At 47.7% G+C, this 18,932-nt stretch overlaps 1 protein-coding gene across 2 annotated transcripts in view; it reads left to right on the top strand.

The window, feature by feature from the left end:
* The first annotated feature begins 4,071 nt into the window (after positions 1-4,071).
* Positions 4,072-18,932, top strand: part of WNT6 (Wnt family member 6) — a 79,144-nt gene continuing 64,283 nt past the window's right edge. For both annotated transcript variants that reach the window (XM_030209345.1, XM_030209346.1), the window contains exon 1: positions 4,072-4,225. In XM_030209345.1, the coding sequence (XP_030065205.1) occupies positions 4,149-4,225 (77 nt within the window). In that variant the 5' untranslated portion in view covers positions 4,072-4,148. The remainder of the gene's footprint in view (positions 4,226-18,932) is intronic.

Consider the following 18,932-nt stretch of genomic DNA (forward strand, 5'->3'; position numbering starts at 1 on the left):
CATTCACCTGAAAAACCAATTCCACAACACAACAAAGGAAGCCTCGCCCCCTCAAATTCAATGTGAGGGCGGGAGGGAGGGCAAAGCCGCCTCCGAGGATCAGGAAACGCCCTGAGCCTCGGAGGAATCCCAGCCTTTACTCCCTCCCAATTGCCCCGCCCCCCCGGCAACCTCTCCATCAATCAGAAGCCAAAATCGGGCTCAAGGACTGGCCGGCTTCTTTTAAGCCAACCAATCAGGCCAGCCCTCACTGTGAAGGCCCGACGATGAGGAGAAGGAGAATGGAGATTTACTTCGTTTACAAGCAGGGCAGATGCGAGGCGCTGCCTGCCACGCCGCTTCACACCTTTTTCTTTAAAGGCAGGTGGCAGGAGACGAGGGCTGTCCTCTCTGGACGAAGCTGGTGGTCGGGTCGGGGGCTCAGATGGGAGAAGGGGGGTGGGGAGGGGGTTTCAGATGGGAGAAGGTGGGTGGGGAGGGGGCTTCTCAGATGGGAGTGGAGCTGAAACGTGGGCTGAAAAGGGGGGCAGGTGGGAGATGTGGGCTGGGGCTAGAACTAGGGGCAGGTGGGATAAGGGGGCTGGAACTGGGGGCTGAAAAAAGGTGCAGAGAGAGAGAGAGAGGGGACAGATCTTGGATGGATGGATGGATAGATGGGGGGGGGAGAGGGATAGCAAATGGTGGATTGAAGGGGCAGAGAGAAAGGGCAGACAGTGGATGGAAGGGGGAGAGAGAGAGGGCAGATGGGCAGATGGTGGATGGAAGGGGCAGAGATAGAGAGCAGATGTGCATGGAAGGGGCAGGGAGAGAGGGCAGACATTGGATGGAGGGGACAGCAGAGATGGCAGAGAAAGAACGAAGACAGATGGTGGATGGAAGGAAGCCAATGAAAAGAAGATGAGGAAAGCAGAAGCCAGAGACAACAAACTGTAAATAAAATATACATTTTTATTTTTTTTTTTGCTTTAGGATAAAGTAGTATTGTAGCTGTGTTAATAAATGTTTATAATAGAACATGTAAATAAGGTAAGTTAAGAGGACAGATAGCAGCAGAATCAGATACTGGGCCAGCATGATCAGAAAAACAAAGTCACCAGACAACAAAGGTAGAAAAATCATTTTATTTTCATTATAGTGTTTGGAATATGTCCATTTTGATAATCAGGTGCTCAGCAAAAGTTTATATTTATTTACTTACTTATTTATGGCATTTTATGCTAGACGGGAGGGGGAGGGAGGGGGGCACCAACTGATAGTCTGCAGGGGAGCACCAGAGACCCTAAGCACGGCCCTGCTTCCTCCCCAGCACTGCTCTCTGTCACCTGTTCCCTCTTCCCCCCCCCCCCCCCTCTCATCTTGGCTCTTTTCTTTCCTCTCCCACACCAGCACTGCTCATTTACCCCACCTGGCAAGAAGTGCTGGGTGCTTTATGAGTACCATAGTACTTAGGTGAGCATTAATCTCCACTAGTCATACCCTCCTAGCGATATACAAATACAATTTTAAATCATGTACACCCAGAAATAATATATGGTTTCATGTATCCAAAACTTAAATCAGCAAAACTCTATATAAACGAAGCTAATATGACGTATATATTTCTTACAGTCTCCCCTTTCCCCAAATCTTAAGTAACCCCATTCCTCCCGAGTCCAGATAAGGGAAGTTCCAGATCCCGAGAAAACCGCAGTGGAACCTTATTCCCAGTGACGTCATAATATACTGTTCTAGATCGCCCCGGGGTGGTTCTAGATTCTCTGGCGCCCCTTACTGGCCGTGGCTCTGAGGGAGCTGAGTCTATTTTCTCATCTGCCATCGGTATTTCCCTCCTGGTTGTCGGCTCACGATCCGTCACCGCTCCACAGTTTTAACTCCAGCTGTTCTCCAGGTAGTTCCGGCTCCAGACTTTCCCTCCCTCTCCCCTCCCCCTTCCACCAGCGATGCTGACTCCAAATTCTTAGGGGTGTGACCCTCCCGTCCCGCTGTTGGTTCTGGCATCCTCAGTAGTATGAACCTCACCTTACCTGCTCCACCCCCCCCCCCCCCCACCTCCCCAGTGTTTCTGGTACCGGAATCCTTCAGTGGACCTAATTGCGAATTCCTTTGAGAAGTGTTGACCTCCTGGATGCCGGAATCGGATTCCTCCGGATTCACTCAGAAAGTGATCTTTCGGTTGAAGGCTCCGGATTCTCCCTTGATATGATCCTCTTGGCTCTCTGCCAAGTTTTCAGAGTGATTGGGGGGGGGGGGGGGGTGTCTGCCCAAAGTAAAGGCATTTGCTCAATACTGGAGGTTCTCAAGCACCCACAGAGCTGACAGCTATGGTTCTGGGTTCCCGCGGGCCCTAGCTTCGGTTTCGCCTACCCTGGACCCCGCCCCCTTCTGCTCTGGATGCCCCAGTGCCATGCTGATTTCCATCCTACTTGCTTTTGGATTTCCCTGCTTGTGACTTCCCTCCCCAATGTCTGTCCTGCTCCGGATTCTCCCGAGATGTGACCCTCCCCGCTGCCTGCAAGGATTTCCCTGCCTGCTCAGTGTTCCCTTGCCTTGGTGTGACACTCCTTCACCTGCTTCGGATTTCCCCGCCTGTGACCCTCTCGTGCTGCCTGATCCGGATTCCTCTGCCTGTGATACTCTTCAGGTTGCCTGCTCTGGATTGTCTAGCCTGTGACCCTCTCCCAATTTCTGCTTCAGATTCCTCTGCTGTGATACTACTTGGCTTGTTCAGGATTCCCCAGCATGTGACCCTTTCCTGTCTCCTACTGCCTGCTCTAGATTCCTCTGGTGTGACACTTTTTGACCTGATCCGGATTCCCCCACCTGTGACCCTCCCCTGCTGCCTGCTTCCGATTCCCCTGGTCTGTGGTGTGACACTCCCTGACCCGCCGCGGATCCCCCCCCCCCCCCCCGCCTGTGACTCCCCTGCTGTCACCCTCCCTTGCTGTCTGTTCCGGATTCCCCCACCTGTGACATTCGCTGACCTGCTCCAGCAATTCCTCACCTGTGACCCTCCCCCTGCTATCTGTTCTGGATATCTCTAGTCAGTGTGACACTCCGTCTTGCTCCGGATTCTCCTGCCTGTGACCCTCCCCTGCTATCTGTTCCGGATATCTCTAGTGTGACACTCCGACTTGCTCCGGATTCTCCTGCCTGTGACCCTCCCCGATGCCTGTTCTGGATTTTCCCTAGTGTGACATTTCGACTTGCTCCGGATTCCCCTACCTGTGACCCTCCCCTGCTATCTGTTCCGGATTTCCCTAGTGTGACACTTCGACTTGCTCCGGATTCTCCTGCCTGTGACCCTCCCCGATGCCTGTTCTGGATTTCCCCTAGTGTGACTTGCTCCGGATTCCCCTGCCTGTGACCCTCCTCTGCTATCTGTTCCTGATATCTCTAGTGTGACTCTCCGACTTGCTCCGGATTCTCCTGCCTATGACCCTCCCCTGCTATCTGTTCCGGATTTCCCTAGTGTGACACTTCGACTTGCTCCGGATTCTCCTGCCTGTGACCCTCCCCGATGCCTGTTCTGGATTTCCCCTAGTGTGACTTGCTCCGGATTCCCCTGCCTGTGACCCTCCTCTGCTATCTGTTCCTGATATCTCTAGTGTGACTCTCCGACTTGCTCCGGATTCTCCTGCCTGTGACCCTCCCCTGCTATCTGTTCCGGATTTCCCTAGTGTGACACTTCGACTTGCTCCGGATTCTCCTGCCTGTGACCCTCCCCGATGCCTGTTCTGGATTTCCCCTAGTGTGACTTGCTCCGGATTCTCCTGCCTGTGACCCTCCCCGATGCCTGTTCTGGCTTTCCCCTAGTGTGACTTGCTCCGGATTCCCCTGCCTGTGACCCTCCCCCATGCCTGTTCTGGATTTCCCCTAGTGTGACTTGCTCCGGATTCTCCTGCCTGTGACCCTCCCCGATGCCTGTCTGACCCTCCCTTTCAGTCTGCTCCAGATTCCCCTGGTGTGACACTCCCTGACCTGCTCCGGATTCCCCCTCCCCCGCAGGCGGCGCTTCCCCGCCTCCTCCTCCTCTCTCCTACCCGCCTCGACCGCTTCCTCCCCCGCCTGTGCTGCAGCTGCGGCCGGGCTGCGGCTCCTGCGCCCGCCCCGGGGCTCTGCCTGCTCACTGCTCGGCTCTCAGAGACACCATGCTGCCCCCCTCCCGTGCTCAGCTCGGGCTCTTCTTCATCCTCCTCTTCCCGGCTAACATCATCGGGCTCTGGTGGTAAGTGGCAGCGACCCCCCCCCCAATCGAAAACTGGACCTGCTTATCTACCTGTAGCTTTTTTACCGGCAGCCGCTGCATCCACCTATAGGTGCAGTCCAAGCTGTATCAGCTGCACCTATAGAATGATTGTGCCTCTCATGGGCTCCTATATCTGCATAGGGGGCATAGGGCCCCCCCCCTCTCTTGGAGTCTGCAGAAGTTCTTACCTGCGTCCAGAAAACCAGTTGGGAGCAACACGTGTGGGGTTTGGAGCTCCCCCCCCCCCCCCCCCATCACTAGGGCCAGATGTGTTTGAAGAGAGGGATTGAATGTTCTGCACATCTGGCTGCTGGACTTTTTCTTGGCGATTTCAGGTTTTACCTGGGCTGGATGTGGATGGAAGGGAGGTGGTGGTGGGGGGGGGGGGGGGTGCTGGCTTTTCTCTACTTTCCTTTTCCAGGTTCAGGGCATTTGTAGTGTATGTACTATGTAAGTGTGTGTGTGTGTGTGTGTATGAATATGTGTGCCTGTGTTTCTGGGTGTATGTATGAATTTCGGGGGTGGGGGGCATTGTCTGCAAATGGGTTCGTTCTGGGCGGGGGAGGGGGGAGTAAGGAACCTAACTCCTAAACCAGGTATGTGCAGTATGATTTCAGTTTCTCAAATATAGTGTGTGTGTGTGTGTGTGTGTGTGTGTGTGTGCCCCCCCCTCTGTATGAACATGTGTGTCTCTATGTCTCTGTGTGTGTGGTGTGTGTTTCTCTGTGTGTGGTGTGTGTTTCTCTGTATGTGGTGGTGTGTGTGTTCTCCTAATTCATGAAATCTGGCAGTTGTTGAAAAACCAGAACAATTGAGTTCTGAAAATCATAAGAAGTCCGTGGGGGGGGGGGGGGGGGGGGGGGGTGAAAGAGACGTTCACAAGGCTTGAAATGTCTAGTATTGCATGAGTAACTGCTGTAAAAAAAAATCCTCCAAAGTTAGGTAGACGTCTGTCTTTACACCGCGCGAATTGTAAAAATAGAAAAGATTGGGGGGGGGGGGGGGGGGGGAGGAGGGGGCTTTCTGGAAGAGAAGACGTCCTTCCGTGCAGCTCTGCTGTAGGTAGGGCTAAACAGTACGTGTGGGATTTCGTAGGAGGCAGAACTGAACTCCTGGCCCAGTCCCTTCACAGGTATCTGTCCAAACATGAAACTCCCAAGCAAAAGCTCCTTTATCCGTTTTAAGCAGCTGGATTAAGGCTCCTGCCTGCGATCCGACAGCCAGCGATTCCACCGACCTTTCTGAAGTCAATTTAAGCTCCTTCTTACACCTGAAACCCCTGTGATCCCAAAATGATTTCTCTGAACTGCGCTTTCTTTCGAGCTTCCCAGAGCACCTGGAAGATGCACCAACCACCCACCCATCAGGTCAAAACGGGGACAGAAAGACCTCCTGGGGGGGGGGGGGGGCACGAAATAATGTTTTACCCCTGCGCAATTCGGAACACCAACTTTTTATCTTGTTGGGCAGACTGGATGGACCGTACAGGGCTTTCTCTGCCGTCATCTACTATGTTGCTAATGTAACAAAGAAATCTCTTCATTGGGGTCGACAGAAATTGCGATCTTTCTTCACAGACCCTGCTTTTTATATAAGCGGGCGATTTTTAATATTATAAACGCACTTAAACCCAGCAGCATTAATAGTGAAGAAAGGAAAGGCTTATGAGACTGCGCGGGGGGGGGGGGGGGGGGGGGGGGGGGGGAATATATTTATTACACAATAACATAAAGCTAATTTGAAACATGTTCAGAAATAGTCACGTTCGATGCATTTTCTTTGCCACCCTGTGGACTTAGACGGGTGTAAACCCGTGAAGCCAGTTGTGATGAAGGTCCTGCACCAGTCGGTACAGCACACTCCAGCCCTCCTGAAAAGTACATTTTCTGATAAGAGGGATGGTGAACAAGAAAGAAAGGGAAGAGAGGCATTGTGAGAGAAAGAGAGAGGGCTGGTGAGCGATCAGCAAAACTGATACCGGGGGACAAAGTGTAAACACACATTTGCATCTTAGGCTTCACTTTTTCACTGCCTTTTATTCTCTTTCTTGCTGTTCCCTGTCTTGGTTTTGCCTGTTTTGTTTCTCTCTTTGCCCTCTTCTGTCTCTTTTCCCCCGCTGTCCCTGGGGCTATTTCTTCTAGCTTCCTTTCTCTCTCTATATTTATTTACTTTATTTATTTATTGGGATTTATTAATCGCCTTTATGAACAGATTGGTTTGCATCACCGTGTCCTCTCTCTGGTGCACATTTTCAGTAAGATTATTTACTGTCCAGGCTTCAGAGGTCACACAGAGCTGTGCAATAATAGAGATGGTTATAGTTTCTTTTTCTCCCAGCTGGAGAAAGCCAGATAGAAAAAGAGGACAAAGAACAACCAGACCTGAAAAATAATTTGACCCAAGACAATACTGAACATCATTAGAACCAGGAAGTCTCTTTCTTCTTTCTTCGCTTAGTAATTCTTTCCCTTTAGCAATGTCTTTCATTTGGCTTCAAAGACACAAAGTGCCAGTCCAAGGAAGGTTCTCCAATCCTGAATGGAAAGAAAACTTTGTATTCTGATTTATGCAAAAGTCTGCTGTATCGCATGTCTTAATATCCGATTAATATTCCACTGTAGAGGTTAGATCTAGACTCACCCATACTGTCTCCCCTCAATCCACATTAAAGAACTTACAAACTCTTCCAAATTCTGCCATTCGCCTCCTCTGTCACGCCAATGGAACTGATCGAGCCTCACCCATGTTGAAGGACCATCACCGGTTACCGATTCCCTTCCGGATCCGGTATAAAATTCTCTTGCTGGCTTTTAAAGCATTTCAACCATCTCTGACCTCATGTGCAACTTTCTTTTAAATCAGTCACCTACTTTCGAAGTTTTCCTACTTTCTTACCTATCTATATGTTCCATCTTTGCTTTACCCTTCACCATCAATTAAAATGTTCTATTACGTATTGTGTTGACATTGTAAGTAGTATACTGTGCCATACTCTGTATTGTTAATACTTTGTATTGTTATTTGAATATTTTTTACTGCTGTAATTGTCTATTGCTCATATTTGATCACCAGCTTGAGTGAATTCCTTCAAAAAAGGTGGTAAATAAATCCTAATAAATAAACACCATACCTTAGCACTCTCATGATACCATGCATGTCTTCATTGCACGCTTCGCTCTCTGAAAGATCATCGGATAGTCCTCCCAGGTCCAAGACAGGCCCAACACAAACACACTAGGCATTTTGTTATTCTTCGCCATCCCTGTTCTTTGGAATAGTTTTCCCCTTAAAATTTGGAGTGAATGATCCAGTTTTATTAGGGGGTTTCCTCTCCTGCCTATCGGAGCGTGTGTCTAGGCAACCTGCATGCTAAAAAGTTACATCAAAATAGTTTAGCATATATATGTTGACAATACAGGGAGCGAGAGGGAAGGAGGGGTAGAACTACAATATCCATATAGGAGAGGGGGTGGGGGGAAAAGAAAAGGGAAGGGTGCATTAAACTGTGCTGTCAGCTAGGTTCATTCTCCATGATCACTGAATAGAGGGATATAAGCAGGGCTTTTTTTTGGAGGGGTGCTTGGGGGTACCGTCACCTTTTCTATTGTCTGCTAAAATTGACCCATGGACCCCAAGTTTTAATGAAAGAGCTCAGGCTCTACACACCAATTCTGCCTTGTCATAGATTCTGTGACTGGTTGCAGAGGGCCTGGCTATTGTGGGGTGGGTCCCTCCGTGATCACCCCACCCCTGAAGGGTGGCCTGACATTTGAGTACAGGCATCTTTTTCGCTAGCAAAAAACATACTGTTCTTTAGGATTCTAGAATCTTGCTATTCTTTGGGGTTCTATATGGAATGTTGCTACTCTTTGAAATTCCGCATGGAATCTTGTCACTCTTTAGCAGGGCTTTTCTTGAGGGGGTACTTGGGGGTACTGAGTGCCGGCACCCTTTCCATTGTCTGCTAAAAATGACCCATGGACCCCAAGTTTTAAATGAAAGAGCTCAGGCTCTACACACCAATTCTGCCCTGTCATAGATTCTGTGACTGGTTGCAGGGGGCCTGGCTATTGTGGGGTGGGTCCCTCCGTGATCACCCCCACCCCTGAAGGGTGGCCTAGCATTTGAGTACCGGCACCTTTTTTATTAGAAAAATCACACTGGATATAAGCATAGATGGAAGATTAGGAAAATGCATCTAGGAGATGACCGAAGAGGTCTTATAGGCGAGAGAGGTAGGGCAGTCACCAGATTGATGGGTCTTATATACTAGCAACGGAGTTGTACAGATAATACGATGCCAAAAAGAAGAAGCAGGCCAAACCCTCCGCAGAACAGCAAAGAAAAGCCACAGAGGAGCAGAGGGCGACAAACTGACTTCCAGCCTGGGGGAGAATGTTCAAAGGTTCAGCAGAGAAATGGCCCTACGACACAGGTCCATGTTTTGGTGGTTGCAGCTGCCTGCCTCAGGGGTCACAAGAAACATGAATGTAGATTTCTGGATAAAAGACTGCCCTGGATATACAGTATGCAAACTGTCAAAACAGCTCTCAATCCACAGCCTTCCCCTACCCTTTCTATCCTCCACCCTCCCTCCTTTCTGTAACCACCATGCTTTCCCCTCCCCTCCCCTTTATGCCTTCCACCTTCCCTCCTTTCTGTGATCATCAGGCTTTCCCTTCCTACCCTTTCTGTGACCGCCACACTCTCCCTTCCCCTACCCTATCCTCCACCCTCCCTCCTTTCCATGACCCCCATGGTCTCCCTTCCCCTACTGTTTCAGTCTTGCACCCTCCCTCCTTTCCCACCTTTCCCTTAAAACTGAAAGACTTAGAGGTTTGATCGTTTGTATGCTTGTTCTTACCTGTCTAATTTTATTGTAGTTTTTTTTCAACTGGATTTTAGTCTGTAAACCACGTTGCTCTGCGTGACAGTTAAGGCTGTATAGGACATACAAATAAAGGATAAAGAATATTATGTAGCAGGTAATAGTTGCACAATCTATTACATTAGTAAGGTGGCCTGAGGAGAACGGGATGGGATAGAAGAAGCAGAGACCATCAGAGCTGATGCAAGAGTATTAGGCGTCTTAGATGAACCTTCAGCATCGTGGTTGCCCATCCTTGATTTTGACAAAGACAAGAATCATGATCACCCAACACTGCCCCTCCCAGAACAATCATGTGAAAGTGCATAATTGGTCACCATTCTTTTAAGCATTAACCCTTTGTACTCTATACAGAATATAGGCATAATTTATTTATTTAGATTTTACTCACACCTTTTTCAGTAGTAGCTGAAGGTGAGTTACATTCAGGTACTCTGGATATTTCTCTGTCCCAGGTGGGCTCACAGTCTAAATTTGTACCTGAGGCAATGGAGGGTTAAGTGACTTGCCCAAGATCACAAGGAGCAGCAGTGGGATTTGAACCCACTCTGGATTGCAAGACTGGTGCTCTAACCACTAGGCCACTCCTCCACTCTGAAGAATCTTGTTACTCTTTGGGGTTCTACATGGAATGTTGCTACACTTTGAAATTCTGCATGGAATCTTGTTATTTTTTGGAATTCTAGAATCTTTATTTATTTATTTAGATTTTGCTCACACCTTTTTCAGTAGTAGCTCAAGGTGAGTTACATTCAGGTACTCTGGATATTTCTCTGTCCCAGGAGGGCTCACAATCTAAGTTTGTACCTTGGAGGGTGAAGTGACTTGCCCAAGATCACAAGGAGCAGCAGTGGGATTTGAACCAGCCACCTCTGGATTGCAAGACTGGTGCTCTAACCACTAGGCCACTCCTCCACTAGCAACAGTCCCTGTAGAAGCCTGCCTTTGCAGATCAGAAACAGAAGCCTGCGCGGCTGCTGCATTGCTGATCTGCAAGGACAGGCTTCTACATGGAATGTTGCTAACGGAATAGCAACATTAACATTCCATGTAGAATCTCAAATAGTAGCAACAGAATCTCAAATAGTAGCAACATTCCATGTAGAATCTTTTGCTGACACCTTTTTCAGTAGTAGCTCAAGGTGAGTTACATTCAGGTACTCTGGATATTTCTCTGTCCCAGGAGGGCTCACAATCTAAGTTTGTACCTGAGGCAATGGAGGGTTAAGTGACTTGCCCAAGATCACAAGGAGTAGCAGTGGTTTTTGAACTGGCCACCTCTGGATTGTAAGACCAGTGCTCTAACCACTAGGCCACTCCTCCACTCCTCAGTTGGTAAATTCCATATGCAGGAGTGAATTGTTGTTTATCTGAGTAAATGGACTATTTGCACATTGTCCACCCTGCCTACCTGTAAAATTATGCACTGAGGCCCCAATGCTCAAAAGTAAACCCGGGGAGTTAGAAGCCATTAGTGTCCGCATTTTTACCTGCGCAGAACGTTCTGAGGGGTCTAGAGCGAGAAACAACGAGCACGCCAGGCACTAGCGCAGATAGCGTGCAAATGTAGTCAAGCTCATGTAAATAAGGTCATTTTGTATTGCTCAGAAAAGAGCCCCTGAAACAAAACTGCCTTACCACTGCCAGGTCCGAGCAGGCATTAGGGTGCTGGAAGAGAGGATTTCCCAGGCTTCTCTCATCAATCTTTCTGCAAAATCTGCTGGTTTTGATTGCTTTTGGAATTAGAAGGAAGCTTGTGCGAGCCTTTAAGCACTGCTCATGAGAAACAGCAGACCCGAACGTGAAGCAAACATTGGTGTCTGTTTCCTGTGTCTAAATTTATTTATTTGTTACATTTGTATCCCACATTTTCCCACATATTGTAGGCTCAATGTGGCTTACATAGTACCGGAGAGGCGTTTGCCGGCTCCGGTGAGAACAAATACAAAGTGATGTTGTGGTAGGATAAAGGTCATGTGGCACAACCACAATTAGGGAATCGTAGAACGGAAGAGTTGAGTTATGTCCATTACGTACTTTAGTTTTGTTGTGTCACAGAGATCAGACGTCAGATTCAGAAAAGGTAGGCAACGGCGACGGCGGGTTGGCGGCGGGAGGGGGGGTTCGAGAGGGTCATCAGCAGGGGGGTCCAGGGCCAAATCTATGGGGGCCCAGGCTCCCATGGCCCCACATAGCTACGCCAGTGGTCCTGCCAGCCCTGGATTAACCATTAAGCAAAATAAGGGCACCCAGGGAAGGGGGGCACCACAGAGTTTCTCCCTGTAGCTATCACGCCCTTAACTCTTTCACTGCCGTCTGCCACACTCATTATCCAACAAGTATTATATGAAGGAACGGAGGCACCTCGAATAGGATCCTGGTTATAGAATTATCCCCCAAGTGGGTCATAATGTTCAGATTCTGAAACTTTGAACTGGGTTCCAAGGCCTTTACACTGACGATGTCTATTGAACAATAAAATTATCCAATCTTTTGTATTTCTGATTTTTGGTTTTATTGTTCAGCGTTTCTCTCTCTGTGTTTTCTTGCTCTCTGGTCTCATCTGTTCCTTTGGCTTTTCTCTCTCATGTTGTCCTCCTTTTTCATTTCATTTTCAGCTCCATCTTTTCCTTCGTTGTCTCTTTCCTTCACCAGTGGGTATTTGAATACTTTGTCTCTTCTCTATGGATGTTTCTACCCCTTTCTCATGATGCTTTCCCCATTTCCTATCTTTCCTGCTCTCCTTCCCATTCCTTCTCTCTCTCTTCTCAGGAATTCTCTCTTCTCTTCCACTTCTTCCAACATTTGAATCCCATTTTCTTCACTCCTCTTATGGGCATTCTTCTTCCTTTATACTTTCTCTCCATCCTGAATCACTCTCAATCTATCCTCTCTTCTTCCAGTCCAGCCTTTCCACCTCTCTCCCTCCTCCCCTTCCATTCCAGCATCTCCATTTCTTTTCACTTCCCTCTGACCAGTCCAGAATCTCCACTTCTCTCTTCCCACTTCCAACCCACTTCTAGTCCAGCATCCTGACCATTCTCTCCCACTCTCTCTCTTCTTTCCCTTCCTCTTTCCTGTCCAGTGTCTCCAACCTTCGTGTCCTCTCCCCTCCTACTTCCAGCCCAGCATCTCCACTCTCTCTCTCTTGTGTCCTCTCCCCTCCTCCTTCTAGCCCAGTACCTCCACTTCTTTCCAGTCCCTTCTCTGCTTCAGTCCAGCATCTCCTCCCATCTCTGCACTCCCTTCTCCCTTCTGCATTTTCATTCCAGTATCTCCCCCTCTCCCTTTTCAGTCCAGCATCTCCACTTCTCTGTCAACTGCACATACTTCCTGTTTGCTTGGAGGCGGGATGCTGGCAGAGCCCCATTGAATGCAGGCACCGGAAGCCTTCACAGGGCATCTTAATGTTTTTCTTTAGCACTGTTTATCTTGCTGCCACAGCCTGGCTAGGTAAAGGAGCACCTTGGGGAGGGAGTTTTGAAGAGAGAACTAGCAGCACAGGGGGGAGACCATGATAAAGGGATAAAAAGGTGAACTGGGGAAAGGAAGCACCTATCATCCTTGGAATCAGGGGCATGGAGTCAAAATCAGGGACAGTCCCTGAAAATTGAGATCTTGCGCCAGATGCACTAAACTTAACGAGCCATTAACGAGCAAGTAGTAAACCCTGGCATGCACTAAAGACTTTTTTCCCACGACGGTAGCAGCTAACGAAACCCTATTGTAATGAGATGCACTAACCGTTTCCGATTGCCTTAACGCTGGAAAATCTAACGAGAGGGATTGAAAAACTGCTACAAAAGTAACAAAAACAAAAAATCGGGGGAAAAAAGTCAAGTGCTCGTCAGGGACGTCCTTTATGGACGTCCTTCACTCAAAAACAAACAAAAAATAGTGCTCCGCTTCAAAAAAGACGTTTATTTTGGCCGTCATCCCCCCCCCCCCGAAGACACCGCGCTGCTCACCCCTCCGATGCGGCTCGATCCAGAGGACAGTGCAGTTGAAGACGCCCATCCAAAAAAACCCCGTCCATTTTGGCCGTCATTCCTCCCCCCCCCCCCCCCCGCAAAAATAAAAATGTCTTTTTTGGCCTTGCTTCACTCAGCTGAGAGACCTGGAAGTCTCTGAGCCAATCACAACGCGCTGTGATTGGCTCAGAGACTTCCAGGTCTCTCAGCTGATTGAAGCACGGCCAAAAGGGACGTTTTTATTATTGCGGGGGGGGGGGGGGGGGGGATGACGGCCAAAATGGACGGTTTTTTTTTATGGGCATCCTCAACTGTACTGATCGAGCTGCATCGGAGGGGTGAGCGGTGCGGCGTCTTCAGGCGGCACAGGGAGGTGTAATCGGCATGCGCAGAGCAGCCAGCATAACATTTGGCTGCTCTGCGTATGCTTGACTGGCTGATTGGCCGACTGTTTAACGATGGAATAGAGAATGCAAGTGAACTACAAGGAGCAGCTCATTTGCATTCCCTTAATGCATGCCCGTTCCTTACCGATTCGCTAAGGGAATCGATAAGGGAAGGGCTCTAACGACTGTTTAGTGCATCTGGCCCCTTCTTGTAACTTTAGTCTAAAACTAAGATAATCAGCCTGTAAATGAATTTCTAGTGTCAGTTGGCTCCAAAGCACAGGGGCAGCAGAAGGTTTAAGGGCAACAGAAATCCGACATTTACAGTTAGTTCAGAATACCGCTATCAAGTTAATCACAGGAAAGAAGAAATTTGACCATGTCACTCCTCTTCTCAAAGAAGCTAATTGGCTCTCTTTATCCCGTCGTATAATCTTTAAGATTCTTCTTTTGGTTTTTAAGGTTTGCCATTCAGGTGAGCCACCATGTATCTCTCCCGCTTACTGATCCCCTATTCCACATCACGGATTTTATGCTCATCATTTCAAAATGGAGGAGTGGCCTAGTGGTTAGGGTGGTGGACTTTGGTCCTGAGGAATTGAGTTCGATTCCCACTTCAAGCACAGGCAGCTCCTTGTGACTCTGGGCAAGTCTCTTAACCCTCCATTGCCCCATGTAAGTCGCATTGAGCCTGCCATGAGTGGGAAAGCGCGGGGTACAAATGTAACAAAAATAAAATAGATACTATTGGAGATTCTACTTGGAATGTTGCTACTATTGGAGATTCTACATGGAATGTTGCTATTCCACTAGCAACATTCCATGTAGAAGGCTGCGCAGGTTTCTGTTTCTGTGAGTCTGACGTCCTGCACGTACGTGCAAGACGTCAGACTCACAGAAGCAGAAGCCTGCGCGGCCACATTGGTGACCTGCAAGGGCCGACTTCTACATGGAATGTTGCTAGTGGAATAGCAACATTCCATGTAGAATCTCAAATAGTAGCAACAGTGGAGGAGTGGCCTAGTGGTTAGGGTGGTGGACTTTGGTCCTGAGGAACTGAGTTCCATTCCCACTTCAGCACAGGCAGCTCCTTGTGACTCTGGGCAAGTCACTTAACCCTCCATTGCCCCATGTAAGCCGCATTGAGCCTGCCATGAGTGGGAAAGTGCGGGGTACAAATGTAACAAAAAAAAAAAAAAGATTTGTGACACCCTCATTTCGCAAAATTATCCATGAACACACCAGAGAGACGATGTTCTCTGTCCAAGGTCCAGAACATTGGAACAAATGACAGCAATCACTCTGCTCCCAAACAACTTTACAAACATTCAAGCCTGAACTTAAAAACTTTTCTATTTTTAGACGCGTATTCTTAGGTGTCCGATATTCTGTGCAGTAGCTTGACCTGTTTGACCGGATAGTTCGAGCAAACCTTCCTTCCCAATTACCCCCTTTTCTTTTCTATTTTAAATTTCTTTCCTCAATTATATTTTGTTATTTCTCCTTTCTATGTGTTTTAGACTGTAAGCCGCTCAGATGTTTTTATGACGGGCGGGCTAGTAAATCCCTCATAAACCTTGAACATTTCCTTTGGCCTGCAGATGTGAAGCCTCGTTTTATAAAGAATGTAGAGATCAGATTCAGACCCAGAGCCTTTTCTACAAGCCTGCAAGAGTGCACATACTTGACAGCATGTGCAACCAGAGCAGTGATTTCACGAGGGCAAAATGAAAGGCACAGACCTGGCAGCTTCCACGTGGAGGTGTCAGCTCTTGCACGTGTGTCAGTGCGGTCAATTAAGTAGTGATGCTGCAAACTGGAACCCGAGTTCATTTTGGAGGTGGATAAAACTACAAGAGATTGACTCCCTTAAGCCCTCATGTAAAGATCTGGCTGAAATGAGCACGTTTTAAACCTATATATTTCTATGTAGAAATCGTGAATACGGCTTCTAAAGATAATCCCCTTAACCTCTTTCAAGGATGCTGTAACTTGACAATAGCTTCTGAGTTGAGATTGCAAACCTACCCAGACAATACCAGCCCAGAACACCTGCAACATCTGGCAGGGGCTGCCTGTCCCACTAACTGGAGAGGTGGAGTAGCCTAGTAGTTAGTGCAGCAGACTTTGACCCTGGCAAACTGGGTTCAATTCCCACTGCAGCTCCCTGTGACTCTAGACAAGTCAGTTAACCCTTTAAGTTATGTAAACTCCTTTGAATGTAGTTGCAAAAACCACAGAAAGGCAGTATATCAAATCTCATTTCCCGCGTTAGGAGTTACGGATCAAGAAAGGGATCTGGGTGTCGTCGTCGATGATACGCTGAAACCTTCTGCTCAGTGTGCTGCTGCGGCTAGGAAAGCGAATAGAATGTTGGGTGTTATTAGGAAAGGTATGGAGTCCAGGTGTGCGGATGTTATAATGCCGTTGTATCGCTCCATGGTGCGACCGCACCTGGAGTATTGTGTTCAGTACTGGTCTCCGTATCTCAAAAAAGATATAGTAGAATTGGAAAAGGTACAGCGAAGGGCGACGAAAATGATAGTGGGGATGGGACGACTTTCCTATGAAGAGAGGCTGAGAAGGCTAGGGCTTTTCAGCTTGGAGAAGAGACGGCTGAGGGGAGATATGATAGAAGTGTATAAAATAATGAGTGGAATGGATCGGGTGGATGTGAAGCGACTGTTCACGCTATCCAAAAATACTAGGACTAGAGGGCATGAGTTGAAGCTACAGTGTGGTAAATTTAAAACGAATCGGAGAAAATTTTTCTTCACCCAACGTGTAATTAGACTCTGGAATTCGTTGCCGGAGAACGTGGTACGGGCGGTTAGCTTGACGGAGTTTAAAAAGGGGTTAGATAGATTCCTAAAGGACAAGTCCATAGACCGCTATTAAATGGACTTGGAAAAATTCCGCATTTTTAGGTATAACTTGTCTGGAATGTTTTTACGTTTGGGGAGCGTGCCAGGTGCCCTTGACCTGGATTGGCCACTGTCGGTGACAGGATGCTGGGCTAGATGGACCTTTGGTCTTTCCCAGTATGGCACTACTTATGTACTTATGTACTTATTTGAGATTCTACATGTAGAAGAGTAGCCTAGTGGTTAGTGCGGTGGACTTTGCTCCTGGGGTTCAATTCCCACTGCAGCTCTTTGTGACTGTAGTTAAGTTACTTAACCCTCTATTGCCCCAGGTACAAACAAGTATCTGTATATACTATGCTAACCACTTTGAATGTAGTTGCAGACTATAAAGGGAAATGGGACTTGATCTACTGCCTTTCTGAGGTTTTTGCAACTACATTCAAAGTGGTTTACATATATTCAGGTACTTATTTTGTACCAGGGGCAATGGAGGGTTAAGTGACTTGCCCAGAGTCACAAGGAGCTGCAGTGGGAATCGAACCCAGTTCCCCAGAAACAGAGTCCACTGCACTAACCACTAGGCTACTCCTCCACTCATGCCACCAATAAGAGCCAACCTCATCAGTGATGTCACAATGGCTTGATTGCCCGATACTTGGCTCACTTTGATATTGTGATGTCATAAGGGAAAGGGGGAAAGGGAAATGGGACTTGATATACTGCCTTTCTGAGGTTTTTGCAACTACATTCAAAGCAGTTTACATATATTCAGGTACTTATTTTGTACCAGGGGCAATGGAGGGTTAAGTGACTTGCCCAGAGTCACAAGGAGCTGCAGTGGGAATCGAACTCAGTTCCCCAGGATCAAAGTCCACTGCACTAACTACTAGGCTACTCCTCCACTCATTCCACCAATAAGAGCCAACCTCATCAGTGATGTCACAATGGCTTGATTGCCCAATACTTGGCTCACTTCTGATATTGTGATGTCATAAGGGAAAGGGAAATGGGACTTAATATACCGCATTTCTGAGGTTTTTGCAACTACATTCAAAGTGGTTTACATATATTCAAGTACTTATTTTGTACCAGGGGCAACGGAGGGTTAAGTGACTTACCCAAAGTCACAAGCAGCTGCAGTGGGAATTGAAGCCAGTTCCCCAGAATCAGAGTCTGCTGCACTAACCACTAGGCTTCTCCTCCACTAGCAAAATTCCCTATAGAAGCCTGCCCTTGCAGATCACCAATGTGGTCGCGCAGGCTTCTATTTCTGTGAGTCTGACGGCCGCGTTGCTGATCTGCAAGGGCAGGCTTCTACATGGAATGTTGCTAATGGAATAGCAACATTCCATGTAGAATCTCAAATAGGGAAAAGGGACTTGACATACTGCCTTTCTGAGGTTTTTGCAACTACATTCAAAGCGGTTTACATATATTCAGGTACTTATTTTGTACCTGGGGCAATGGAGGGTTAAGTGACTTGCCCAGGCTCACAAGGAGCTGCAGTGGGAATCGAACCCAGTTCCCCAGAATCAGAGTCCGCTGCACTAACCACTAGGCTTCTCCTCCACTAGCAAAATTCCCTATAGAAGCCTGCCCTTGCAGATCACCAATGTGGTCGCGCAGGCTTCTATTTCTGTGAGTCTGACGGCCGCGTTGCTGATCTGCAAGGGCAGGCTTCTACATGGAATGTTGCTAGTGGAATAGCAACATTCCATGTAGAATCTCAAACGGTAGCAACAGAATCTCAATAGTAGCAACATTCCATGTAGAATGTCAAATAGGGAAAAGGGACTTGATATACCACCTTTTTGAGGTTTTTGCAACTACATTCAAAGCAGTTTACATATATTCAAGTTCTTATTTTGTACCAGGGGCAATGGAGGGTTAAGTGACTTGCCCAGACTCACAAGGAGCTGCAATGGGAATCGAACCCAGTTCCCCAGAATCAGAGTCCACTGCACTAACCACTAGGCTACGCTAGAGAGATGTGTTAGCTCACTTTTAAAGGTAATCAATAGAAATAGAATAAGATAAAACATAGAAATTAAGATGATACCTTTTTTATTGGATTAACAATACATTTTTTTGATTAGCAAAATCCACAGAAAGGCAGAATATCACTTCTCTTTCCTATACAGAGCAACTTAAACTGTATCCTATAGGAGCATCTCTCTGGATACCACCTGAATTGCAGTACTTGTAATCAACACCTGTTTGTTTGAGAGATTCAGCTGTGAAGACTTGCAAGAACTGATATCACATTCAAATCCAAGGCGGAGAGCTAAGGATGCAGATGGTCTGCTGTCCAAAGCTTCAGAGAGGTCTGCCTGGCAGTAGGTTCTGAGTGTAATGGAAAGCTCAAACTTTTTGCCAGGTTTTCTAAAGGATGAAGCATGTTGTTGAGCCCCACATGAGCCAGAGAAATTCTCCCTCACCCCAAAGACTTCAAACATAGTTTGCTCAGTCTCATCATCTCTAGAAAGGCTACGAGGCACCAACTGAACATAGCAACCGATTTTAGGTGACCTGAGTCCAATGGACAGTAAAGCTGAAAATTCAATAATAAAAAAA

Source organism: Microcaecilia unicolor, chromosome 7 (genome assembly GCF_901765095.1).
Source record: "Microcaecilia unicolor chromosome 7, aMicUni1.1, whole genome shotgun sequence".
In the NCBI taxonomy this organism is placed as follows: Eukaryota; Metazoa; Chordata; class Amphibia; order Gymnophiona; family Siphonopidae; genus Microcaecilia; species Microcaecilia unicolor.